General features: G+C 42.1%; 2 protein-coding genes across 5 annotated transcripts in view; one reads left to right on the top strand and one right to left on the bottom strand.

Annotated features, from left to right (window-relative positions):
* Nucleotides 1-1,468: 1,468 nt before the first annotated feature.
* LOC126086021 (myeloid cell surface antigen CD33-like) lies at nt 1,469-7,600 on the bottom strand. 3 transcript variants are annotated; one of them, XR_007519387.1, is made up of 4 exons: nt 7,416-7,600; nt 6,477-6,747; nt 5,828-5,871; nt 1,469-1,724 (listed from the first exon to the last, which is right to left on the bottom strand). XR_007519387.1 is itself a non-coding variant. In XM_049901981.1 (3 exons), the coding sequence occupies exons 1-3, from the start codon at nt 7,565-7,567 to the stop codon at nt 6,534-6,536; spliced, it is 573 nt and encodes a 190-aa protein (XP_049757938.1). In that variant the 5' UTR covers nt 7,568-7,600. The 3 variants fall into 3 exon arrangements, 1 of the variants encoding a protein (XP_049757938.1); XR_007519388.1 differs by lacking the exon at nt 5,828-5,871; XM_049901981.1 differs by lacking the exons at nt 1,469-1,724; nt 5,828-5,871 and adding an exon at nt 7,034-7,240 and having other exon boundaries at nt 6,534-6,747.
* Nucleotides 6,452-27,199, top strand: part of LOC126086015 (myeloid cell surface antigen CD33-like) — a 55,627-nt gene continuing 34,879 nt past the window's right edge. For both annotated transcript variants that reach the window (XM_049901974.1, XM_049901973.1), the window contains exons 1-2: nt 6,452-6,540; nt 7,608-7,780. In XM_049901974.1, coding sequence (XP_049757931.1) covers nt 7,717-7,780 — 64 coding nt within the window. In that variant the 5' untranslated portion in view covers nt 6,452-6,540; nt 7,608-7,716. The remainder of the gene's footprint in view (nt 6,541-7,607; nt 7,781-27,199) is intronic.

Raw genomic sequence — 27,199 nt, 5'->3', positions numbered from 1 at the left:
TCTCAAAGAAAATAAAAATCATGCTGAGGAAGAATGAAGAAAACTAAAGATACAAGGGAAAGATTAGTCCAAAGGATTAATGGGCCACATCTACCACAGTCTCCACCAGACTGAGCCCAGTACAACTAGATGGTACTCAGCTACCACCACTGACTGCTATGATGGGGTTCACAGTAGAGGGTCCCAGACAGAGCTGGAGAAAAATGTAGAACAAAATTCTAACTTAAAAAGAAAGACCAGACTTGCTGGCCTGACAGAGTCTGGAGAAACCCTGAGAGTATGGCCCTGGACACCCTTTCAGCTCAGTAATGAAGTCACTCCTGAGGTTCAGCCTTCAGCCAAAGAGTAGACAGGCCCATAAAACAAAATGAGACGAAACAGGCACACCAGCCCTGGGGAAGGACCAGAAGGGACAAGAAAGCTGGTAATAGAGAACCCAAGATTGAGAAGGGAAAGTGTTGACATGTCGTGAGGTTGTTAACCAATGTCATAAAACAATATGTGTACTAACTGTTTAATGAGAAACTAGTTTGGTTCTGTAAACCTTCATCTAAAATACAATAAGAAAAGAAAAGTCATGCTGACTACTCATAAAATTGTATTTTAACCCTGGAAATTCCCCATTTATTTGACATCTACTTAGCGATATAGAATGGACATCTCAAACTTTACATGATCTTGAAGAACTCCTGATTTGTCACCTCAAACCATCTCCTTCACCAGTTTTCTAAAGCTCAGCGCCATGTGATATAACATCTATCCACATCTTAGCTTTATTCTGATGTCTTCCTTGGCCTTATCTCCATATCCAAACTAGCCATGAGAGCTATCAGTTCAAATTTTAAGGTATTTAAAAAATGTATCCACTTACCCTCATCCCCACTGCCATTGCCTTGTTCAGGATTTCTCAGCCTCAGCACTATTGACATGCATTCTGTGCATTATAAGATTTTCAAGGAGCACTGGTGGTCCAGTGGTGAAGTGCTCGGCTACTAACCAAAGGTCTGCAGTTTGAACCCATCAGCTGCTCCACAGGAGAAAGACACGGCAGTATACTTCCACAAAGCTTACAGCCTTGGAAACCCTGTGGGGCAGTTCTACTCTGTCCTATAAGCTTGCAATGAATCGGGATCAACTCCACGGCAACAGGAACAGGATACAATTTTTAGCAGTATCTCTGGCCTCTACCCACCAGATGTCGACCAAATGTGACAGATGTGACAACCAAAATGTCTCCAGGCATTGTCAATTAGGTAGCAAAATCACCCCCAATGGAGAGTCACTGCCCTGGTCCAAGCCCTAATCATCACTCATCTATGTGATGGTGATAACCTACCGATTAGTCTTTCTGCTTCTACTTTGGCCCCTTCCAAAGTGCCTTCTCAATACATCAGCTAGTTTTTTTTTTTTCTTTTTTAAATATAAATCACACTTAGTCACTCTTTTACTTAAACATTTTGATGGCCTGTCATTTTATTTGTCCCAGGGTGGTGCAAGTGGTTAAGTGCTCAACTGTTACCCAAAAGGTTGATGACTTGAAACTCCCCAGAGGTGCTTCCACCACACATCTGTCAGTTTGTCATACTGTGGTGGCTTGAGTGTTGCTGTGATGCTGGAAGCTGTGCCACCAGAATTCAAATATCAGCAGGATCACCCGTAGTAGAAAAGTTTCAGCAGAGCTTTCAGACGAAGACAGGCTAGAAAATAGACCTGGTGGTCTACTTCTGAAAAAAAAAAAAATCGTTGTAAGTACTGATTTCACTGAATCCCATAAGTTTTTTTATATTGTGTCTTCATTTTTATTGATCTCAATAAATTTTCTGATTTCCCCTGTGATTTCTCCTTTGACCCTGTCATGAATTGAATTGTGTCCCCTAGAAATGTGTGTCAAATTGGCTAGGCCATGATTCCTGGTATTGTGTGATTGTCCACCATTTTCTCATCTGATGTGATTTTCCTATGTGTTGAAAATCCTCGCTCTGTGATGTTATTGAGGCAGGATTACAGACAGTTATGTTAGTGATGCAAGGCTCAATCTACAAGATTAGGTTGCATCTTGAATCAATCTCTTTTGACTTATGAAATAAAGAAGCAAGCAGAGAGATAAGGGGACCTTGTAACACCAAGAAAGCAGAGCCACTGAAGAGTGTATCTTTTGGACCTGTGGTCCCTGTGCTGAGAAACTCCTAGGCCAGGGAAATATTGATGATTAAGAACTTCCCCCAGAACCAACAGAGAGAGAAAGCCTTTCCTGGGAGAGTTGGCTCCCTGAATTCAAACTTCTAGCCTCCTAATCTGTGAGAGAATAAACTTTTGTTTGATAAAGCCATGCACTTGTGGTATTTCTGTTACAGCTGCACTAGATAACTAAGACAGACTCATTGGATATTTAGGAGTATGTTGCTTTATTGCCACATATTTGTAAATTTTCCTATTTTCCTTCTGTTATTTATCTCTAATTTCATTCCATTATGGCCAGAGAAGATACTTGGTTTGATTTAAATATTCTGAAATTTGTTGAAACTTGTTTGGGGTAATGCCAGAAACAATTTAAAGATCTTCATAGAAGTTCCCTTGCATCTGACAAGACACAAATCTCCAGGTGCATGGGGTGAAACTTCAAAGGCCAGACAAGAACAATTTCCACAGAGAGAACGATAAGCTGAGAGCCATAAGAAAAAAATTCCCAGAGCTCACAAACAGTTGGGAATTTTGTATATTCCTTTCAGCCGCAGTGAAGATGCCTCCTTGAATATGTGGGGTATTCAGTAAAAATTCACAAAGGACCATGGCATACAAGTAAAACTAAATTAACCTAGAATAAAGACAATGCTAGACCTACCCTAGGAGAGCTCTGTCAAAGAGGAAACTACCAAATTATTACCATTTACAACAGCCCCCAAGAAGATAAAATACATAGGAATAAATCTAACCAGAGATGTAAAATACCTGTATGAAGAAAACTACATGACACTGCTGCAAGAAACCAAAAGAGACCTACATAAGTGGAAAAACATACGATGCTCCTGAATAGGAAGGCTCAACCTTGTGAAAATCTCTATTCTACCCAATGCAATCCTGATCCAAATTCCAATGTCATTTTTTAATGAGATGGAGAAACAAATCACCAAATTCATATGGAAAGGGAAGAGGCCACAGGTAAGTAAAGCATTACTGAAAAAGAGCAAAGTGGGAGGCCTCACACTACCTGATTTTACCACCTACTATACCACAACAGTCGTCAAAACAGCCTGGTACTGGCACAACAGATACATAGACCAATGGAACAGAATTGAGAATCCAGAAGTAAATTCATCTACCTATGAGTATCTGATATTTGACAAAGGCCCAAAGTCCTTTAAGTGGGGAAAAGACAGTCTCTTTAACAAATGGTGCTGGCATAACTGGATATCCATCTGCAAAAAAAAATGAAACAAGACCCATACCTCACACCATGCACAAAAACTAACTCAAAGTGGATTAAAGACCTAAATATGAAATCTAAAAGGATAAAGACCATTGAAGAAAAAACAGGGGCAACTCTAGGAGCTCTAATACATGGCATAAACTATATAAGACATTAGTAACAATGGACAAACACCAGAAGAGAAACAAGATAACTGGGAGCTCCTAAAAATCAAACACTTATGCTCTTCCAAAGACTTTACCAAAAGAGTAAAAAGGCAACCTACGGACTGGGAAAAACTTTCTTGCTACGACAAATCCAATCAGCATCTAATCTCTAAAATCTACAAGATGCTGCAAAACCTCAACAACAACTAGACAAATAACCCAGTTAAAAAATGGGCAAAGCATATGAACAGGCACTTCACTAAAGAAGACATTCAAGCGGCTAACAGATACATGAGGAAATGCTCACGATCATTAGCCATTAAAGAAATGCAAATCAAAACCACAATGAGATACTATCTCAACCCAACGAGGCGAGCATTAATCCAAAAAACACAAAATACTAAATATTGGAGAGGTTGTGGAGAGACTGGAACACTAATACACTGCCGGTGGCAGTGTAAAATGGTACAACCACTTTGGAAATCGATTTGGCACTTCCTTAAAAAGCTAGAAACAAAACTACCATACAATCCAGCAATTGCACTCTTTGGAATATATCCTAGAGAAATAAGAGCCCTCACACTAATAGATATCTGCACACCCATGTTCATTGCAGCACTGTTTACAACAGCAAAAAGATGGAAACAACCAAAGCGCCCATCAACTGATGAATGGATGAACAAATTATGGTATATTCACATAGTAGAATACTATGCAACCATAAAGAACAACAATGAATCCATGAAACATCTCATAACATGGATGAATCTGGATGGTATTATGAAGAGTGAAATAAGTCAGTCACAAAAGGACAAATATTGTATGAGACCACTATTATAAGAACTCAAGGAAAGGTTTAAACACAGAAGAAAACATTTTTGATGGTGTGAGGGTGGGGAGGGAGGGAGAGGGGAATTCACAAACTGGATAGTAGACATGAATTATCTTAGGTGAAGAGAAGGGCAACACACAATGTAGGGAAAGTCAGCACCACTGGACTAAACCAAAAGCTAAAAAGTTCCCTGAACTCAACCAAACACTTCGAGTGACAGTGTAGCAGAGGCAGGGGTCTGGGGACCATGGTTTCAGGGGACATCTAGGTCAATTGGCATAACAAAGTTTATTAAGAAAATGTTCTGGATCCTACTTTGGTGAGTGGCTTCCGGGGTCTTAAAAGTTAACAAATGGCCAGCTAAGATGCATCAATTGTTCCCAACCCACGCGGAGCAAAGGAGAATGAAGAACACAAAAGACACAAGGAAAATATTAGCCCAAGAGGCAAAAGGGAACACATAAATCAGGGACTTCATCAGCCTGAGACCAGAAGAACTAGATGGTGCCTGGCTACCACCAATGACCACCCTTACAGAGAACACAACAGAGAGTCTCTGACTTAGCAGGAGAAAAGTGGGGTGCAGAACTGAAATTCTGGTCAAAAGACCAGACTCAATGGTCTGACTGAGACTGGAGGAACCCCAGAAGACTTGGCCCCCAGACTCTCTGTTAACCAGAACTAAAACCATTCCCGAAGCCAACTCTTCAGGCAAATAACAGAATGGACTATAAGACATAAAATGATATTGTGAAGAGAGTGCTTCTTAGTTCAAGAAGATACACGAGACTAAATGGGGGCAACTCCTGTCTGAGGTCGAGATGAGAAGGCAGAAAGGGATAGGAGCTGATTTAGTGGACACAGGGTATTTGGGGTGGAAAGGAAGAATGTGTGGTCACATTATAAGGAGGGGAAAAGGGGAAGTCTTAGCTTAGGGGGCACTGAGTCTCTGTTAGTGGTGGTGGAATTATTTGGAAATGATAGAGATGAGAGTTGCACAACATGAAAAACAAAACCAGTACCATGGGATTGTACATAAAACGTGATGAATTGGCAAATGTATTGTTATATATATTTTTACCGCAGTAAAACATTTTAAGAAAAACCAACACAAACAAAAACCAAATTGAAGGACTAATTAGGGTCCAGATCCTGAGAGGCATGAGGGCAGGGTTTAGGATGGGAATGTAGCCCTGAACTGGTGACAGCTGTACCCATGGGGCTTAGCAATGAGAAGGTCATGGATGATCTTGGTGATAGCAAGGTCAGGGTGAAGGGAGGCCAGTTGTAGGGTCATGAGTGAGTGAGGGGTTTCCCACCTCTGCTGTCCCCACACCTGGTCTGAGGCCTCCTCCCTCCTGAATTGTGAGAGCCCAGACCTCCCGTTCACCACAGCTCCAGAGAGGAGCAGCTGCTCCCTACCTGTGTTATTCTCCTGGAACACACTGATAGGTTCTGTGGAGCATCTGGACAGACAGAAACACAGTTATGTGTTGCTTAACGTCCACATATGTTCTGTGATAAAGGTGTTATATTATATACAGGCAGTCCCTGGGTTTACTAACTTCAGACTTAAGTACAACCTGTAGTTGTACATAAAGTCTATCATATTAAAAATTTGAGGTATATTTAATGGTTCATAGTAATAAATGGTGTTACTTTGCAACTTGCATCAAAACATTATTATTATTATTACTGTATTACTATGTTAAAGATATTTTAGTGTATTGGGAAGTGTTTCTTTAATGTTTTTTATGCATAGAAAGGCACACTACATGTATTTCTGAACGATATTATAACCTTAGAGGACCATGGACGTACATGAAGTTGAAAGTTTTCCGAATGGATGTTATGCATTTCATGACTTTAATTGTTTTCTTTTCAGTGGCAGAAACATGGGTGTTGGCCCTTTTCTCACAGAATCTTGAGAAATAGGAAGGAGGTGGAGTCTAATGTCTCTTTCCTCACCAGCCCCTTCTTTCAGGACCAGCACCCAGTACCCCAGGCTCTGCCCCACTTCTCCCAACACCCACGACCCTCAGGGACCTAGGTGTCCCTGCCCAGCACTCACAGGACACATTGAGCTGGTGGTACTCTCCGTGGCCGCACCTGCTCCAGGGAAAGTCGCTCAGCAGGTAAGGTTGGTACCACGGTGACGTGGCTCTGGGGTGAGGGTGAGCTCCGAGGAGTGGGGAGTCTTGGAGCCCAGGGTTTTGAGGGCAACCCCAATCCAGGAGAAGGTGAGGGGCGTCCCCCTCTTACAGGCCCACGGCACCTTACAAGTTATGTTCGTGGGGTGGCCTGACTTGAGGATTCCCTGGATGTGGATGTCTGTGTCAGGGCTGGGGAGAAAGAGAGAGATAGGTATCGAGACCACGGAGATGGGGATCCTCAGTGGCCCCTGAAAGCAACCTCTGTCTCAAGATGGCTTGCTTCTCCCCAGCCGGCGCCGGTGTCCTGTTCCCCTCAGTCTCTCCCAGGATGAAGATCCAGGGGTTCCACCCCTCTCCTGTCCTGGGGGCCATGACCTTCCCCTGTAGCCTTTCCCTGACCCCAATCCTTACTGGTCACATGCACATAGAGCTGATTATATTTGAAACTGTATTTCACATAATGTCCTCTGATGACCTTAAAGACATATGATCCTGTGTCCACCATCCTGGCATCTCTGATATCCAGGGAACGGTTATAATCCTGTGGGTCTCCAATGAGGTGGAATCTGTTCTTGGCCTCCTCCCGCACTTTTCTAGCTGGGTCATTAGTGGCTGCTGGAGCATTGGAGACATAATTGTCCTCATTCTGGAACCAGTAGCCATAAACAGGGTCAGTCCAGCCCTACTTGGGGTAAAAGACAGAGCAGGGCATGAGGATGCACAGACCCTCCTGCATTGTTACTCCCTCTTTCATTCACAACAGGAATCTCAAATCTTGAGCGAGGGACCCTGTAGGATACAAGGGTCAGCCGCAGCTCCAGCCCCAGAACCACTGCCCCATCCCCTTGGCCACTCACCTGCCCACAGCAAGGGCAACAGCAGCAGCAGCATCTTTGGAGTTAGGCGCACAGGGCCCTGGTGTCAGAGGACTGTGAAGGAGCCCCAATAGGAAGCTCAGGGATGAGGTCAGAAAAGTGACTAACCACAGAAGAAGAACCTCATACCACATGCTGTCAGAGCCCTGGAGGGAAACCGTTTCTGCTTTCTAGATGGAGTCCCAGTGGGGTCACACACAGCTGAGGAAGATTCCGTCTCCAGCTCCTGGCTCTCTGTCTGTGGACTTCCCATCATGCACCACTGTCCACATCAGGAAAACAGATGCTGCCTGTCCAAGCTCTGTGGATCACAGCTTCTAGATGCTCAGGAGAGCCAGTCCTGCCAGGTATGGGACTCAGAAGGGGTCGGAGGGAGAACCACATGGCATTAAACAGGGTGAAGTGTCCCTGGAGTGAGGAAGGTGCACTGAACTGAATGAATGAATCCAACAACCACATCATGAGCATCTTCTACTCCTTGCTGGGTAATGGAGTCAAAGAGGAGGCTATGACCGTTCTATTCTGCATACATGGAGTCACAATATTGGTCACATTAAATAAAACAAATCTGTTATTGTCCAGTCCCAACTCATGGCAATCCCATGTGTTACAGTGTACAACTAATACATAGGATTTTCTTGGCTATAATCTTTATGAATGGAACCCTGGTGGTGCAATGGTTAAGCGTTCAGCTGTAAACCAAAAGGTGGTTCAAATCTACCCAGCAACTCCCAGGGAGAAAGACCTGGCAATCTGCTCCTGTAAAGATTACACCCAATAAACCCTTTGGGGCAGTTCTACTCTGTCCTATATGGTCGCAATAAGTTGGAATTTACTCAACAGCACCCAACAACCACACTAAGTAGATAGCGGATAAGAACTATTTTAGGTGAAGGGAAAGACAACACACAATACAGGAGAGGTCAGCACAACTGGACTAAATCAAAAGCAAAGAAGTTTCCTGAATAAAATGAATGCTTCAAAGGCCAGTGTAGCAGTTGTAGGGGTTTGGGGACCATGGTTTCAGGGGATATCTAAGTCAATTGGCATAATAAAATCTATTAAGAAAACATTCTGCATCCCACTTTGGAGAGTGGCGTCTGGGGTCTTAAACACTAACAAGTGGCCATCTAAGACGCATCAATTGGTCTCAACCTATTTGGAACAAAGGAGAATGTAGAACACCGAAGATACAAGGTAATTATGAGCCCAAGAGACAGAAAAGTCCATATGAACCAGAGGTTACATTAGCCTGAGACTAGCCCAACTACAACTGATGACTGCCCTTACAGGGAACACAACAGAGAATCCGTGAGGGAGCAGGAGAGCAGTGGGATGCAGACCCCAGATTCTCATAAAAAGACCAGACTTAATGGTCTGACTGAGACTAGAATGACCCCAGAGGTCATTGTCCTCAGACCTTCTGTTAGCCCAAGACAGGAACCATTCCCAAAGCCAACTCTTAAGACAGGGATTGGACTGGACTACAGGATAGACAATGATACTGGTGAAGAATGAGCTTTCTGGTTCAAGTAGACACATGAGGCTATGTTGGCATCTCCTGTCTGCAGGGGAGATGAGAGGGCAGAGGGGGTCAGAAGCTGGCCAAATGGACACAAAAAGGGAGAGCGGAGGGAAGGAGAGTGCTGTTTCATTAGAGGGAGAGCAATTAGGGCAATTAGGAGTAAATAGCAAGGTGTTTATAAATTTTTGTATGAGAGTCTGACTTGATTTGTAAACTTTCACTTAAAGCACACAAAAAACAGGAGGAGTGGCAGTGCTAATCTCAGATAAAATAGACTTTAAAACTAAAGTCATCAAAAAGACAGAGAAGGTCGCTATATAAAGATTAAAGGGACAATCCATTATGAAGACATAATCATAATAAATATCTACACACCCAATGACAAGGCTCCAAAATACATAAAACAAACTCTAACAGCACTTAAAAGAGAAACTGACAGTTCCACAATAATAGTAGGAGACTTCAACACACCACCGTTGGTAAAGGACAGAACATCGAGAAAGAAACTCAACAAAGATACAGAAGATCTAAAGGGTGCAATCAGCCAATTTGACCTCATAGACATATAGAGAACACTGCACCCAACAGCTGCAAAGTACACATGGAACATTCTCCAGAATAGACCACATCTTAGGCCACAGAGCCACCCTCAAAAAATCCAAAACATTGAGATTATACAAAGTATCTTCTCTGACCACAAGGCCATCAAAGTGGAAATTAACAACAGGAAGAGCAAGGAAAAAAAAAAATCAATTACATGGATACTGAATAATACCCTGCATAAAAATCACTTGGTATAGAAGAAATCAGAGATGGAATAAAAAAATTCCTAGAATCAAATGAGAATGAAAAGTCATCATATCAAAACTTTTGGGACACAGCAAAGGCAGTGCTCAGAGGTTAATTTATAGCAATAAGTGCACACATCAAAAAAGAAGAAAGGGACAAAATCAAAACATTGACTACACAGCTCAAACAGAGAACTGCAAAAGAAGCCCACAGCCACCAGAAGAATGGAAATAATAAAGATCATAGTAGAAATAAACTGAATAGAGAATTAAAAAAAAATAGAAAGAATCAACAAAACCGAAAGTTGATTCTTTGAAAGGGTCAACAAAATCGACAAACCATTAACCAAATTGACAAAACAAAACAGGAGAGGACACAAATAGCCCAAATAAAAAATGAAATGGGAGACATTACTACCAACCCAACTGAAATAAAAAGGATCACAACAGAGAATTATGAAAAACTACTCTCCAACAAATTTGAAAACCTATTGGAACTGGACAAATTTCTAGAAACACACTACCTAGCCAAACAAACACAAAATGATGTTGAAAATCTGAACAGACTCATAACAACAGAAGAGGTTGAAAAGGTAATAATAATAATAATAAAACTCCCAACAAAAAAATCCCTGGCCCAGGTGGCTTCACTGAAGAATTCTACCAAACATTCAGAGAAGAGCTTACACCAGTATTACTCAAATTATTTCAGAACTTAGAAAAGGAAGCAATACTTCCTAATTCATTCTATGAAGCCACCATAACCCTGATACCAAAACCAGGCAAAGACACAACAAAAAAGACAATTACAGACCAATATCTCTCATGAATATAGATGCAAAAATTCTCAACAAAGTTCTAGTCAATATAATTCAGCAGCACATCAAAAAAATAATACACACAACCAAGTAGGATTCATCCCAGGTATGCAAGGATGGTTCAACATTAGAAAATAAACTAATGTAATCCACCACATAAATGAAAGAAAAGGATCACATGATCATCTCAATCAACACAGAAAAGGCATTAGACAAAGTACAACACCTATTCTTGATAAAAACTCTCAATAAAATAGGCATAGAAAAGAAATTTCTCAACATAATAAAGGGTGTCTATACAAAACCAACAGCCAACATCATTCTCAATGGAGAGTGGCTGAAAATATTCCCACTGAGAACAGAAACAAGACAAGGATGTCCTTTATCATCACTCCTACTTAACATTGTGCTGGAAGTCCTATTTTTTTTTTTTTTTTGAAAGTCCTAGCTACAGCAATAAGGCAAGAAAAAGAAATACAGGGCATCCAAATTGGTAATGAAGAAGTAAAACTGTTCCTATTTGCAGATGATATGATACTATACAGAAAAATCCAAAAGATTCCATCAGAAAACTACAGAACTAAGAAATATTCAGCAGATTAGCAGGATACAAGATAAACATACAAAAATTCACTGGATTCCTATATACCAATAAAGAGAATGGTGAAAAGAAAATCAGGAAAAAGCTTCCATTTATAACTGTTGTTGTTGTTAGGTGCCGTCGAGTCGGCTCCTACTCATAGCAACCCTATGCAAAACAGAAGGAAACACTGCGCCATCCTTACAATCGTTGTTATGCTTGAACTCGTTGTTGCAGCCACCGTGTCCAATCCACCTTGTTGAGGGTCTTCCTCTTTTCCACTGACCCTGTACTCTGCCAAGCATGATGTCCTTCTCCAGGGACTGATCCCTCCTGACAACATGTCCAAAGTATGTAAGATGCAGTCGCACCATCCTTGCTTCTAAGGAGCATTCTGGTTGTACTTCTTCCAAGACAGATTTGTTTGTTCTTTTGGCAGTCCATGGTATAGTCAATATTCTTCGCCAACACCGCAATTCAAAGGCATCAACTCTTCTTCGATCTTCCTTATTCATTGTCCAGCTTTCACATGCATATGTTGCGATTGAAAATACCATGGCTTGGGTCAGGTGCACCTTAGTCTTCAGGGTGACATCTTTGCTCTTCAACACTTTGAAGAGGTCCTTTGCAGCAGATTTGCCCAATGCAATGCGTCTTTTGATTTCTTGACTGCTGCTTCCATGACTGTTGATTGTGGATCCAAGTCAAACGAAATCCTTGACAACTTCAATCTTTTCTCCGTTTATCATGATGTTGCTCGTTGGTCCAGTTGTGAGGATTTTTGTTTTCTTTATGTTGAAGTGTAATCCATACTGAAGGCTGTGGTCTTTGATCTTCATTAGTAAGTGCCTCAAGTCTTCTTCACTTTCAGCAAGCAAGGTTGTGTCATCTGCATAATGCAGGTTGTTAATGAGTCTTCCTCCAATCCTGATGCCCCATTCTTCTTCATATAGTCCAGCTTCTCGGATTATTTGTTCAGCATACAGATTAAATAGGTATGGTGAAAGAATACAACCCTGACGCACACCTTTCCTGACTTTAAACCAATCAGTATCCCCTTGTTCTGTCCGAACAACTGCCTCTTGATCTATGTAAAGGTTCCTCATGAGCACAATTAAGGGTTCGGAATTCCCATTCTTCGCAGTGTTATCCATAGTTTGTTATGATCCTCAAAGTCAAATGCCTTTGCATAATCAATAAAACACAGGTAAACATCCTTCTGGTATTCTCTGCTTTCAGCCAGGATCAGTCTCACATCAGCAATGATATCCCTGGTTCCACGTCCTCTTCTGAAACCAGCCTGAATTTCTGGCAGTTCCCTGTCAATATACTGCTGCAACCGTTTTTGAATGATCTTCAGCAGAATTTTGCTTGCGTGTGATATTAATGATATTGTTCTATGATTTCCACATTCAGTTGGATCACCTTTCTTGGGAATAGGCATAAATATGGATTTCTTCCAATCAGTTGGCCAGGAAGCTGTCTTCCATATTTCTTGGCATAGATGAGTGAGCACCTCCAGTGCTGCATCTGTTTGTTGAAACATCTCAATTGATATTCCATCGATTCCCGAAGCCTGGTTTTTTGCCAATGCCTTCAGAGCAGCTTGGTCTTCTTCCTTCAGTTACCATCGGTTCCTGATCATATGCCACCTCTTGAAATGGTTGAATATCGACTAATTCTTTTTGGTATAATGACTCTGGGTATTCCTTCCATCTTCTTTTGATGCTTCCTGCATCATTTCATATTTTCCCCATGGAATCCTTCACTATTGCAACTCGGGGCTTGAATTTTTTCTTCAGTTCTTTCAGCTTGAGAAACACCGAGCGTGTTTTTACTTTTTGGTTTTCACTCTCCAGCTCTTCGCACATGTCAGTACAATACTTTGTCATCTCGAGAGGCCCTTTGAAATCTTCTATTCAGTTCTTTTACTTCTTGAATTCTTCTTTTGCTTTAGCTGCTCAACGCTCAAGAGCAAGTTTCAGAGTCTCCTCTGACATCCATCTTGGTCTTTTCTTTCTTTCCTGTCTTTTCAGTGACCTCTTGCTTTCTTCATGGATGATGCCCTTGATATCATTCCACAACTCATCTGGTCTTCGGTCACTAGTGTTCAGTGCATCAAATCTATTCTTGAGATGGTCTCTAAACTCAGGTGGGATATACTCAAGGTCATATTTTGGCTATCGTGGACTTGCTCTGATTTTCTTCAGTTCAGCTTGAACTTGCATATGAGCAATTGATGGTCTGTTCCACAGTCGAGCCCTGGCCTTGTTCTGACTGATGATATTGAACTTTTCCATCGTCTCTTTCCACAGATGTAGTCAACTTGATTTCTGTGTGTTCCATCTGGGGAGGTCCACGTATAGTTGCCGTTTATGTTGGTGAAAGAAGGTATTTGCAACAAAGAAGTCACTGGTCTTGCAAAATTCGATCATTCGATCTCCAGCATTGTTTCTATCACCAAGGCCATATTTTCCAACTACTGATCCTTATTCTTTGTTTCCTACTTTCCCATTCCAATCGCCGGTAATTATCAATGCATCTTGATTGCATGCTTGATCAATTTCAGACTGCAGCAGCTGATAAAAATCTTCTATTTCTTCATCTTTGGCCCTAGTGGTTGGTGCATAAATTTGAATAATAGTCGTATTAACTGGTCTTCCTTGTATGTGTATGGATATTATCCTATCACTGACAGGGTTGTACTTCAGGATAAATCTTGAAATGTTCTTTTTGACGATGAACGCACCACCATTCCTCTTCAAGTTGTCATTCCCAGCATAGTAGACTATATGATTGTCGGATTCAAAACGGCCAATACCAGTCCATTTCAGCTCACTAATGCCTAGGATATCGATGTTTATGCGTTCCGTTTCATTTTTGACAATTTCCAATTTTCCTAGATTCATACTTCTTACATTCCGGGTTCTGATTATTAATGGATGTTTGCAGCTGTTTCTTCTCATTTTGAGTCATGCCCCATCAGCAAATGAAGGTCCCAAAAGCTTTACTCCATACACGTCATTAAGGTCGACTCTACTTTGAGGAGGCAGCTCTTCCCCAGTCATCTTTTGAGTGCCTTCCAACCTGGGGGGCTCATCTTCCAGCACTATATCAGACAATGTTCTGCTGCTATTCATAAGGTTTTCACTGGCTAATGCTTTTCAGAAGTAGACTGCCAGGTCCTTCTTCCTAGTCTGTCTTATTCTGGAAGCTCAGCTGAAACCTGTCCTGCATGGGTGACCCTGCTGGTATCTGAATACCGGTGGCATAGCTTCCAGCATCACAGCAACACACAAGCCCCCACAGTAAGACAAACTGACAGACACGTGGGGGACCATTTATAATAGTCCCTAAAAAAAAAAAAAAATACTTAGGAATAAATCTAACCAGGGTTGTAAAAGACCTATACAAAGAAAACTACAAAACACTATTGGAAGAATACAAAAGAGATCTATGTAAATGGAAAAACATACCATGTTCATGGATAGGTAGATTCTGCATTGTGAAAATGACAACTCTACCCAAAGCAATTTACAAATACAATATGATTCCAATCCAAATACCAACAACATTCTTGAATTAGACAGAAAAGCTAATCATTAACTTTATATTGAAAGGGAAGAAGCTCCATATAAGTAAAACACTATTGAAGAGGAATAAAGTGGGAGAACTTGCCCTCCCTGACCTCAGAACTTACTATACAGCTGCAGTAGTGAAAACAGCCTGGTACTGGTTCAATGACAGGTACATTGACCAATGGAACAGAATTGAGGATCCAGATGTAAGTCCATCCACCTATGGTCACCTGATCTTTGCCAAGGGCCCAAAGTCCATCAAATGGGGAAATGACAGTCTTTTTAACAAATGGTGCTGACAAAACTGAATGTTCATCTGCAGAAAAATGAAACAGGACCAATTCCTCACACCATGCACAAAAACTAATTCAAAATGGATCAAAGGCCTAAATATAAAGCCAAAAACTATAAAGATCATAGAAGAAAAAATAGGATCAATGCTGGAAGCCCTAATACACAGCATTAACAGTTTACCAACCATAACTAAGAACATACAAACTCTAGAAGATAAGCTAGATAACTGGGATCTTCTAAAAATTAAGCACTTAATGCTCATCAAAAGACTTCATCAAGAAGGGTAACACAGTACACAATATTGGGGAAGCCAGCACAACTTGTACAAGGCAAGGTCATGAAAACTCGATAGACAGGTACAAACTCCCTGAGGGATCGAATAGCTGGGCTGAGGGCTGTGGGGTCCATGGCCTCGGGGATCATCTAGCTCAATTAGCATAATACAGTTTACAAGTAAATGTACCACATCTACCACAGCCTCCTCCAAGCTGAGTCCAGTACAACTAGATGGTACCTGGCTACCACCACTGACTGCTGTGATCAGGATCACAATAGAGGGTCCCAGACAGAGCTGGATAAAAATGTAGAACAAAATTCTAACTCAAAAAGAAAGACCAGACTGACTGGCCTGACAGAGTCTGGAGAAATCCTGAGAGTATGGCCCTGGACACCCTTTCAGCTCAGTAATGATGTCACTCCTGAGGTTCACTCTTCAGTCAAAGATCGGACAGGCCCATAAAACAAAACAAGACTAAAGGGGCACACCAGCTCAGAGCAAGGACTAAAAGGCAGGAGGGAAGAGGGAAGCTGGTAATAGGGAACCCAAAGTTGAGAAGGGAGAGTGTTGACATTTCGTGAGGTTGTTAACTGATGTCATAAAACAATACATGTACTAACTGTTTAATGAGAAATTAGTTTGTTCTGTAAGCTTTCATCTAAAGTACAATAAAAGAGAACCTACTGACTGGAAAAACTTTTTGGCGCTGACAAATCCAACAAAGGTCTGATCTCTAAAATCTATAAGAAAATCCAAAACCTCTACAACAAATGAGACAAATAATTCAATTAAAAAATGAGCAAAGGAAATGAACAGACACTTCACCAAAGAAGACATTCAACCGGCTAACAGACACATGAGGAAAATGCTCGCAATCACTAGCCATTAGAGAAATGTATATTAAAGCCACAATGAGATACCAACTCACCCAACTTTACTAGCACGAATCAAAAAAACAGGAAATGGCTGTGGAAAGATTGGTACTCTTATGCACTGCTGGCAGGAATGCAAAATGTTACAACCATTTTGGAAAACAATATGGCACCTGTTTAAAAACTAGAAATAGAAATACCATATAATCCAGCAATCCCACTCCTAGGAATGTATCCTAGAGAAATGAGTCATCACACGAATAGACATATGCACAACTATGTTCACTGCAGCATTGTTTACAATAGCAAAAAGATGGAAACAACCTAGATGCCCATCAACAGATGAATGAATAAACAAGCTATGGTACACACACACACAGTGGAGTACTATGCAACAATAAAGAACAATGCTGAATCTGCAAAGCACCTCACAACATTGATGAATCTGGAGGGCATTATGCTGAATGAAATAAGTCAACATGAAAGGGCAAATATTGTGTGAGGCTACTACTGTAAAATCTCATGAAAAGGTTTACACACAGAAAGAAACAATCTTTGAATGTTATGAGGGAGGGGAGGAGTGGGGATGGAAAAACACTAAATAGACAATAGATAACGGGTAACTTTGGTGAAGGGTAAGATAGCATACACTGGGAAAGCCAGCACAGCTTGTACAAGGCAAGGTCATGGAAGCTCCATAGACACATCCAAACTCCCTGAAGGACTGAATTACTGAGCTGAGGGCGGTGGGGACCATGGTCTTGGGGAACATCTAGCTTAATTGGCATTAACATAGTTTACAAAGAAAATGTTGTACGTTCTATTTTGGTGAGTAGTGTCTGGGGTCTTAGAAGCCTGTGAGCAGCTATCTAAGATACTCCAATGGTCTCATCCCTCTGGAGCAAGGGAAAATGAAGAAAACTAAAAACACAACGGAAAGATTAGTCCAAAGGACTAATGAACCACAACTACCATGACCTCTACCAGACTGAGTCCAGTGCAACTAGATGGTACCTGGCTACCACCATTGACTGCTGTGACAAGGATCACAATAGAGGATCCCAGACAGAGCTGGAGAAAAATGTAGAACCAAATTCTAACTCACAAAAAATGGCTAGACTTACTGGCCTGACAGAGACTGGAGAAACTCTGAAAGTAAGGTCCCCAGACACCCTTTTAGCTCAGTAATGAAGTCACTCTTGAGCTTCACCTTTCAGCCAAAGATTAGACAGTCCCATAAAACAAAACAAGACTAAAGGAGCACACCAGCCCAGAGGCAAGGACTAGAAGGCAAGAGGAGACAGGGAAGCTGCTAATTGGGAACCTGAGGCCGAGAAGGGAGAGTGTTGACATGTCGTAGGGTTGTTAACCAATGTGATAAAACAATATGTGTACTGTTTAATGAGAAACTAGTCTGTTCTGTAAAATTTCATCCAAAGTGCAATAAAAAAAAAAATTTTTTTTCTATAAACCTAAGACTGCTCTAAAAATAAATCTATTAAAGAAAACAAAAAACAAATGCAAGAAGTACTAAAGGACAAAGGCAAAGAAGATCTTAAGACACATAAAAAACAAGTAACAAAATGGTGGAAGTAAGTCACTTATCAGTAATTACAGTGAATGTAAATAGACAAAATGAGCTATCAAAATGCAGAGAGTGGTAGAATGCATTAAAAAGAAAATTGTCCAACTATACGCTGCTTATAACAGACGCACCTTAAACCCAAGGGCGCAAAATAGTTTGAAAGTGAAAGGATGGTGTCGTGTATTGAATTATGTTCCCCAAAAATGTGTGTATCAACTTGGTTAGGTCATGATTCTCAGTATTCCCAGCATCTGTGGTTGTCCTCTATCTTGTGATTGTAATTTTATGTTAAGAGAATTAGGGTGGGATTGTAACGCCACCCTTATTCAGGTCACCTTCCTGATCCAATGTAAAGGGAGTTTCCCTGGGGTGTGGCCTGCACCACCTTTTATTTCTCAAGAGGAAAGGGAAGCAAGCTGAGAGTTGGGACCTCATACCACCAAGAAAGCTGTGCCAGGAGCAGAGCGTGTCCTTTGGACCTGAGGTTCCTGTGCTGAGGTGCTCCCAGACCAAGGGAAGACTGATGCATCACGAAGACCTTCCTCTAGAGCTGACAGAGAGAGAAAGCTTTCCCCTGGAGCTGATGTCCTGAATTTGGACTTTTAGCCTACTGGACTGTGAGAGAATAAACTTCTCTTTGTCAAAGCCAGCCACTTGTGGTATTTCTGTTATAGCAGCACTAGATGACTAAGACAATTAAAAGGAAAGAGAATCAAGCAGAGAGTTGGGAATCTCATACCACCAAGAAAGCATGCCAGGAGCACAGCACATTCTTTGGACCTGAGGTTCCTGTGCTGAGATGCTCCCAGACCAACAGAAGACTGATGCATCACAAAGAACTTCCTCCAGAGCCGACACAGACAGAAAGCCTTCCCCTGGAGCTGATACTCTGAATTCAGACTTTTAGCCTACTAGACTGTGAGAGAGTAAACTTCTCTTTGTTAAAGCCATGCGATTGTGGCATTTCTGTTATAGCAGCACTAGATGACTAAGACAGATGGAACAAAATATTCCATGTAAATAATAACCAAAAGAAAGCTGCGGTAGCAATCTTAACACCAGACAAAGTAGACTGTAAGACGAAATTTGTCAGAAGAGATAAAGATGGACGTTATGTAGTGATAATAATTAATCAAGAAGATTTAACAGTCATAAATACATGTGGACCCAACATCAGGACACCTACATATATAAAGCAAACACTGACAGAATTGAAGGGAGAAATAGATATTACTACAATACTAGTTGGAGAATTCAATACACTACTATCAATACTGGACAGAACATCTAGAAAGAAGATCAACAAGGAAACAGAGGACCTAAATAACACTATAAACCAATGAGACTTAACAGACATTTTGATAGTTAATGTTATATGTCAACTTGGCTAGGCCATGATTCTCAGTATTATGTAATTATCCTCCATCTTGTGATGGGATGTAATTACCTTCCATTTTGTGATATAATGTAATCACCTCTATGATGTGATCTGTTGTTATCAGCCAATCCGTAGTAATGGGAAAGGTGTGGCCTGCATCCAATATATATATATATGTACATCCTGACAATGCTCACTTGTCTGCTTTGGATGCTGTTTCTGGCTCATCATCCTCTGACCTCCAGGTCTTGGAATTTGAGCCAGCATTGTATCATCTGACCTACTGACTTTAGGATTTGCCAGTTATGCAGCCCTGTGAGCCACCAGACTGTTGCCTGACCTGCTGACTTTGGGATTTGACAACTCCACAGCCTTGTGAGCCAGCAGACTGCTGTCTGACCTGCCGCTTCTGGATTTGTCAGCTTCTGAGTCAGAAGAAGCCTCTGGCTGTTACCTGACCCACAGACTTTGGGACTTGGCAGCCTCCACAACCACAGGAGCCATTTCCTTGAGATAAATCTACATATATATATCTATGCTTCACTAGTTTTCTTCTATAGAGAACCCAGGCTAAGACATTTGGTACCAGGAGTGGTTCTAGAGAAACAAAATCATAACGATGTTTTCTAAATTGGTTCTCAAGTCTGGCTAGTCTTAAAGGTGCTGAAGACACTGCCTCAAGTAGTAAAGAGGGCACTGCTAATCCATGGAATGAGGGATCGATGTTAATATGCAAAATATCACCACCAATAGGTCACGTATTGTGACAAGCAAAGCACTGGGTGATTGTATGTTTGATACTTTTAAACAATTTTATCAAAAGAAGAAGTATACAGAAGCTGGTTGGTTGGTCCTACTTTTACTAGAAAAAGTGGTGAAAGAAAGAAATGAGCTCAGGCTTCAGAGTCACAGACTGAGTGCTGCATAAAAGACCTCAAATTGTCCCCTTGTGCCCTGAAAGAAAACCTAACTTCTTGTAGTAACAGGGCTGATATTGCTGAAAAACAAGCGCAGAGTCTTATTGTAAGAGTAGCTGAATTACTACACCAATTAAATTCCTAAACCTTGAATGGTGTCTGAAATTAAAGCGAGGGCATTGATTGGGAAGAAATGGGATCCCAAAACTTGGTATGAGGACAAATTGGCAGATAATCAGGAAGCTGGGAGCATTGAGCCCCTAAATTCCATTGAATTATTCCTGACGACAGAACTAACCTTCACACTCACATCAGAAAGATTAGTGCATCTTTGTCTGCTAAACCACCTTCCCCAGGGAAACCATTATTTCTTCCACCCTATTTGATGAGATTACCCCAACTGTCTCTGAAGGGTCTTTGTCTGAGATGTCACCTGGAGCATTGCCTGAGGTAGATGCCATACAAGACATTGCTGAATGTTCCCATGACCCACACACACCACCCATTTTTGCTTCTAGACTTATAAATAGACTTAAGAGCCTCAAAAGGTAAAATACAAAGTGTGACCCAGGAGGAGGTACACACATTCCAAAAGAACTGCTTGATTTTTCTAAGATGTACAAACAGAAACCTGGTGAACATATGTGGGAATGCTATTAAGGGTGGGGGATAATGGCACAAGGAACATAAAGTTGGATCAGTCAGAGTTTATTGATATGGGCATACTAAATACAAATCCTTCACTCAATGTTTCAGCTTGAGAGGTTTGTAAAAGACCTAATAGTTTATTTAGTTAGTTCGCTGAAGCATGAATTAAGCAGTGACCTACACTAAATCAAGTTGAAGTACCAGACCCACCTTGGTACTTCAAGGTGCCTACTCCTCAGCTGCTACCATTAAGGGATGCAATCAGTCCAATAGTAGTTATGTATCTTGATTCATTCAGGGCAGTTACCGCTGTCAAATCTGACTTACATAAAATGGAAATCACAGCAGTCTTCAGGGATGCTGGGGCTCCCTTCACAAATTTGTTCCTCATCATTGAGGTAAAAGGTGTGTCTTTTGAGCATTCCATATGCGGGTCTGTGGGTCTAACGTAATAAATCCACTCTAACATGCCAGTTTCCCTAAGCCTTTGGATACCTTCTGCTACACTTCTGTGAGATATGCAGTCACCACTCTATGGTGGACAGAGGCAGCACTGCACCCCCTTTCTGGGATCTCCCTGAAGGACGGTAGTGAAGGGAAATCCTCCCGATAGGCACAACTTCAAGCAGTACATCTGGTTGTTCACTTTTTTTGGAAGGAGTAATGGTCACATGTGCGATTGTGTACTGATTCATGGGCAATGACCAATAGGTTTCCTGAATGGTCAGAGACTTGGAAGAAACATGACTGGAAAATTGATGACAAGGCGATATGGGAAAGAAGTATGTGGATAAACTTCTCTGAATGGGCCAAAGAAGTGAAGATATTTGTATCTATGTGAATGCTCACCAAAGGATGACCTCAGCAGAGGCAGACTTGAAAAATCAAGTGGATAGGATGACGTGTTCTGTGGAAATCAGTCATATTCTTTCCTCAGCCACTCCTGTCATTGTCAGATGGGCTCATGAACAAAGTGGTTATGGTGGCAAGGATGGAAGTTATGCATGGGCCCAGTAACATGGCCTTACACTCACCAAGGCCAACTACAGACACTGTTGAGTGCTCAATCTGCTAGAATAGAGACCAACACTGAGCCCCCAATATGGCACCATTCCTCAAGGTGATCAGCCAGCAACCTGATAGCAGGTTGATTACATTGGACCACTTCCATCATGGAAAGGGCAGCTTTTCATCCTTACCGGGATAGACACTTACTCTGGATACAGACTTGCCTTCCCTGCACGCAATTCTTTTGCCATAACTACCATCCGTGAACTTAGGGAATGCCTTATCCACCGTCATGGTATCCCACACAGCATTACCTTGGATCAAGGGACTCACTTCACAGGAAATGAAGTGAGGCAATGGGCCCATGGTCATGGAATTCACTGGTCTTTCCATGTTCCCTAAAATCTTGAAGCAGCTGTCTTGGTAGAATGATGAAATGACCTTCTAAAGACACAATTATGGTGCCACCTTGGTGGCAATCCCTTGCAGAGTGCAATGTTCTCCAGGAGGCTGTATATGCTCTAAACCAGCTTCAAATATATTGTGCTGTTTCTCCCATAGCCAGGATTCATGGGTCCAGGAGTCAACGGGTGGAAATGGGAGCAGCACCACTCACTATTACCTCTAGTGATCCACTCTCAAAATTTTTGCTTCCTGTCCCCACAACTCTATGCTCTGTAGGTCTAGAGGTCTTGTTTCCAAAGAGAAGACTGCTCCCACCTGGAGACACATCACTGATTTCATTGAACTGGAAGTTAAGAATGCCAACTGGCCACTTTGGATTTCTTATGCCTCTCTGGATCAATGGGCAAAGAAGGGAGTTACAATATTGGCTGGTGTGATTGATCCTGATTATGAAGAGGAAATCAGATTGATGTTACATAAAGGAGGTAAAGAAGAGTACGTCCTGAATGCGGTAGATCCCTTAGGGTGTATCTTAGTACTACCATGCTCTGTGATTAAAGTCAATGGAAAACTACAGCAACCCAATTCCAACATGACTACTAATGGCCTTGACCCTTCAGGAATGAAGATTTCGGTTGCCCCACCAGGCAAAGAACCACAACCAGCTGAGGTGCTTGCTGAGGACAAAGGGAATACAGGATGAGCTGCAGAAGAAGGTAGTTCTAAATACCAATTATGACCACATGACCAGTGGTGGAAACTAGGACTGTAATTTTTACGAACATTTCTTTGTTTTAGGTGTTCATCAAATATTTTTGTTTTTATCACTTATAAAATATGAGACGTAAACAGAGTAGTGCATTTTTGATTGTATATGTGTTAGTTGTATCTTGTTAGGCACAAGTATGACTTTATAATCGCTTTATTTAGAGCTTGTGTATGTTTTAAGGAGATGTATACAGGTGCCAGAAAATGCTGGTGGCATAGTGGTTAAGTGGTTAAACCAAAAGTTTAGCAGTTCAAATCCAGCCCTTGGAAACTCTATAGGGTAGTTTTGCTCTGGCCTATAGAGTTGCTATAAGTTGGAATCGACTCGAGGGCAACGGGCTTGGTTTTCAGTTTTTTATAAAGGTGCCAAGTTGACAAGGGGTGGACCGTGATCATTAAGGTTGTGTGTCAACTTGGCCCGGCCATAATTCTCAGTGATTTGACAGTTATGATGTAGTTTGGCAGTCATATAATGATGTAATCCCTTACATGATGAGATCTGATATATCGCCTCCATGATGGAATTTGTTGTGAGTAGCCAATCAGATTAAAAGGAGTTTCAATGGATTTGTGGCCTTCATCTAATGTAGATGGACTTTCTGGCAAGTCTGTTGGGCTTTTGCTTGCTCTGGATCCTGCAGCTGGCTCCTGTTTATCTGACCTCTGTTTCTTGGGACTTGAGCAAGCAGCTTACGTGCCATCTTGCCTACTGATCTTGAGATTCGTCGTTCCCCACAGTCTGCGGTCTGACCGCCAATCTTGGGTTTGCCAGCCCCTTCAGGTATGTGAATCAGGAAAAGCCTCCAGCCTGACCCACGGACTTGGGACTTTCCAGTCTCTACAACCATGTGAGCCATCTCCTTGATATAAATTTGTCTCTCTCTATATTTATATGCTGCCTTAGTTATCTAATGCTGCTATAACAGAAATACCACAAGTGGATGGCTTTAACAAAGAGAAGTTCATTTTCTCATAGTAAAGTAGGCTAAAAGTCCAAATTCAGGGCAACTCCAGCGGAAGGCTTTCTGTCTGTGTCAGCCTTCTCATCAATGTTCCCCCAGACTTGGAACTTCTTCGTAAGGAACCCCAGATCCAAAGGTGCACTCTGCTCACAGAATTGCTTTCTTGGTGGTATGAGGTCCCTCTGTTTCACTGCTTGCTTCTTGCTTTTCTATCTCAAGAGATTGCCTCAAGACACAATCCACCCCTGTAGGTTGAGCTCTGCCTCACTAACACAACTGCCACCCATCCTCCCTCATTAACATCATAGAGGCAGGATTTACAACAGATAGGAAAATCACACAATACCAGGAATCATGGCCCAGCCCAAATGATATACACTTTTTTGTGGGTATATAATTCAATCCATGACATACGCTTTACTGGTTTTGCTTTTCTGGAGAACCGGCCTAAGACAGGGATAAAGGCAAGACTGGACAAGTTCAGAAGAAAACTGGAGAAGGGGAATGGGGAGAGTGAGCACTACCAAACTTTTAGAAGTTGCACTGTAAAGGGGAACAGAGAAATGCTCTGTAGATGGAAGAGCTCAGTGGAAACTTTGCTAGCTCCCTCACAGGCATATTGGTCTCTAACCTTAATCCCATGGATGTCCCTGTACTGTGGGAGGGTCTGTGCCTATTTATCCAAAATACCAGGGTCTCCTGGAGAGGAGATATGGGTCTGATTGGGTCCCTACCACTTCTTTTTACTGCACCCTATGTGTCTTTGTGGCACAGTGGTTAAGAGCTTGGCTGCTAACCAAAAGGTCACCAGTTCAAATCCACTAGCCACTCTTTGGAAACCCTAAGAGGCCATTCTGACACATGAGAGGGTCATCTTTTGTTTTGGGGACATGGGAGCCTACTGTTCTGTAAAGGAAGCTGTTACAGAGTAAAGAGAAAAGTTAAAGAATGGGAGAAAATATCTGCAAATCATATATCTGACTACCGTCTTATATCCAGATTACATAATGGACTCTTAAAAAAAAAAAAACCTAGCTAAAAATATAGGCAAAATATTTGATCATATACTTCACCAAAGAAGATTAACAGAAGGCAAATAAGCACATTAAAATATGCTCAACATCATTTCCCATTAACCCGTTTCTGACAAGTCAATTCCAACTCACAGCAGCCCCGTAGGACGGGATAGAACTGCCCCATAGGGTTTCCAATGCTGTAAACCTTTTCGGAAACAGGCTGCCACATCTTTCTTCCACAGAGAAGCTGGTGATTTCAAACGGCCAAAATTTCGATTAGCAACTGATAACTCAACCACTGCTCCAGCAGGGCTCCTCTCATTTTCCATTAAAGAAATGCAAATTAAAACCAGATGTGAAACAGCTACACTTATTAGAGTGGCTTAAAAAAAATTACAAACAAAACAAAAAAAATTGTTTTTAACCCTGATTGTTTATGAGAATGTGGAGCAACCACGGAGAGAACCACCCAACTCAACATGTTCTGTGAGTCCTGGACTAGGATTCCCAGGGCCCAGAGGTCGTGGAGACAGGAGGGTTGGGGTTGGAGACACTTCATACTTTTGTCCTGGAAACATGGACCCTACTCCTCCTCTACTTCTGTGACTTCTGGGGAGAAAATGATTGCACTTATCTCCCCTTGATCACTGAAGAGGGAAATCCTCTCTTCCTATCCCAGATGCTCCGCAAAACCTGCCAATCAGCATCTTCCTAGGAAATAGCAGAGGTAGAAAGAGCCTCTCCTCCAGGGGGGTGTGACTGGAGGAGAGTCTCTGCCAGTTTGGGTCAGAGCTAGGCTGTTGAAGCTAAAAGGTAGGAGGTGGATGCTAGGATCAGACATAAGAAGCCCCTTCTAGCCTCTTCCCCCCAAATCCCAAATTGGCACTTTGCAGGGCACCAACAGATTCCTCCTTGCCCATCCCAAAGTTGCCCTTCATTTTCTTCCAGTTTCTGAACCTCTATGGGTATTTTTACTGGGGACACTCAGCCCTCAGTCGTGGCCTCTCTCTGGAACCCAGCACTCCATCCATTGCCCCTTTCCCATTGACAATGGCATCTGATCCTCTCACTGGACAGTGAGGTGTATGAGAGCAGGGAAGGCACCCACTGCTTATGACAGTGTTGAGGGGCAAGGCCCTCAGGACAGGGTTGAGGGCCAAGGTCCCTGGTCCCAGGTTTTGGGCTCTCAGGACGCAAGGCTAGCAGACTGGGCAGGGCCCAGGAGAAATCTCTGAGTCTGATTTGAAGATCTGAGGACCTGCCACTTCCTGTCCCTTCTGGAGGCACAAAAAACCAGCTTTGAGTCCTGAGACCAATGGAGACCAAGCAGAGAGACTCAGATATCCTTAGGTCTTGGGAAGGAGGATAATGTCTTTCAGCATTCCACTGTTCTCTCTCCATTCTCTCTCTCTCTCACTCACTCTCTCTTCTTCACTTGGGCTCTTTCTTTCCATTTCTCTCTCTCTGCATTTCTCTATCTGGCCCCCTCCATCTCTGTCCTCAAAACTCCCGAGATTCTGGGAAATGCCTCATCCCTTCCGATCCTGAAGGGCCAGACCCTGCGACTGCTCTGTGTTACTGACAGCAGTCCCTCTACAGAGCTGAGATGGCACCATGGCCTTTGTCTTAGTTATCTAGTGCTGCTGTAATGGAAATACCACCAGCGGATGGCTTTAACAAACAGAAATTTATTCTCTCACAGTTTAGGAGGTTAGAAGTTCTAATTCAGGGTGCCAGCTCCAGGGGAAAAGTGTAAAAATTGAATGGGGGACTTCCTCTAACTTCAGAAGGGGGTAGAGAATGAAGATAAACAGCCCAAAGCTGATTCCTACAAGGCAGAGGACAGACATGCCTCCTCTCTCCACCATCTTTACTAATTCTGACACCAGCCATTGCTCCCACAGAATTCTCTACTTCCCTCCTGGTTTAATAATTCATACCAGAGACATCATCAATGCTATGTTCCACCCATACTGGCCTTCTCACTCTCCCCAAGCAGAGCAAGCTTCTCTTACCAAAATTGTCCCTCAAGTGCATGTATCAACCTGCCCAACTGCTGCTCATCTTTTGAGTTATGGCTTCCATTTATATTTTTTAATTCTGACTAATGCGAACAGCAGAGTATTGGTGGTTTAATGGTAAAAATTCTCATTTTCCATAAGGGAGATCTAGGTTTGATTCTCAGCAGGTAATACACCTTATTTACAGCCACCACCTATTTCTCAGTAGTAATTTACATGTTGCTGCAGTGGATAAGTGCTCGGCTGCTAACTGAAAGGTTGGCAATTTGAACATACCCAGCAGTTCCTAGGTAGAAAGACTTGGTGATCTGCTTCTAGAAAGATTA

Source organism: Elephas maximus, chromosome 11 (assembly GCF_024166365.1).
Source record: "Elephas maximus indicus isolate mEleMax1 chromosome 11, mEleMax1 primary haplotype, whole genome shotgun sequence".
NCBI lineage: Eukaryota > Metazoa > Chordata > Mammalia > Proboscidea > Elephantidae > Elephas > Elephas maximus.
Note: the sequence above shows the minus strand (reverse complement) of the source record. Positions and strands in the feature narration are given on the sequence as shown.

Coding starts and splice junctions, on each gene's coding strand:
- LOC126086021 (XM_049901981.1), bottom strand. CDS start 7,567: ATGTGGTATGAGGTTCTTCTTCTGTGGTTAGTCACTTTTCTGACCTCA. Junction 7,241..7,415: donor GTTGCCCTTGCTGTGGGCAG/GTGAGTGGCCAA, acceptor TACCCCAAGTAG/GGCTGGACTGACCCTGTTTA. Junction 6,748..7,033: donor CAGGATCATATGTCTTTAAG/GTCATCAGAGGA, acceptor CTTTCTCCCCAG/CCCTGACACAGACATCCACA.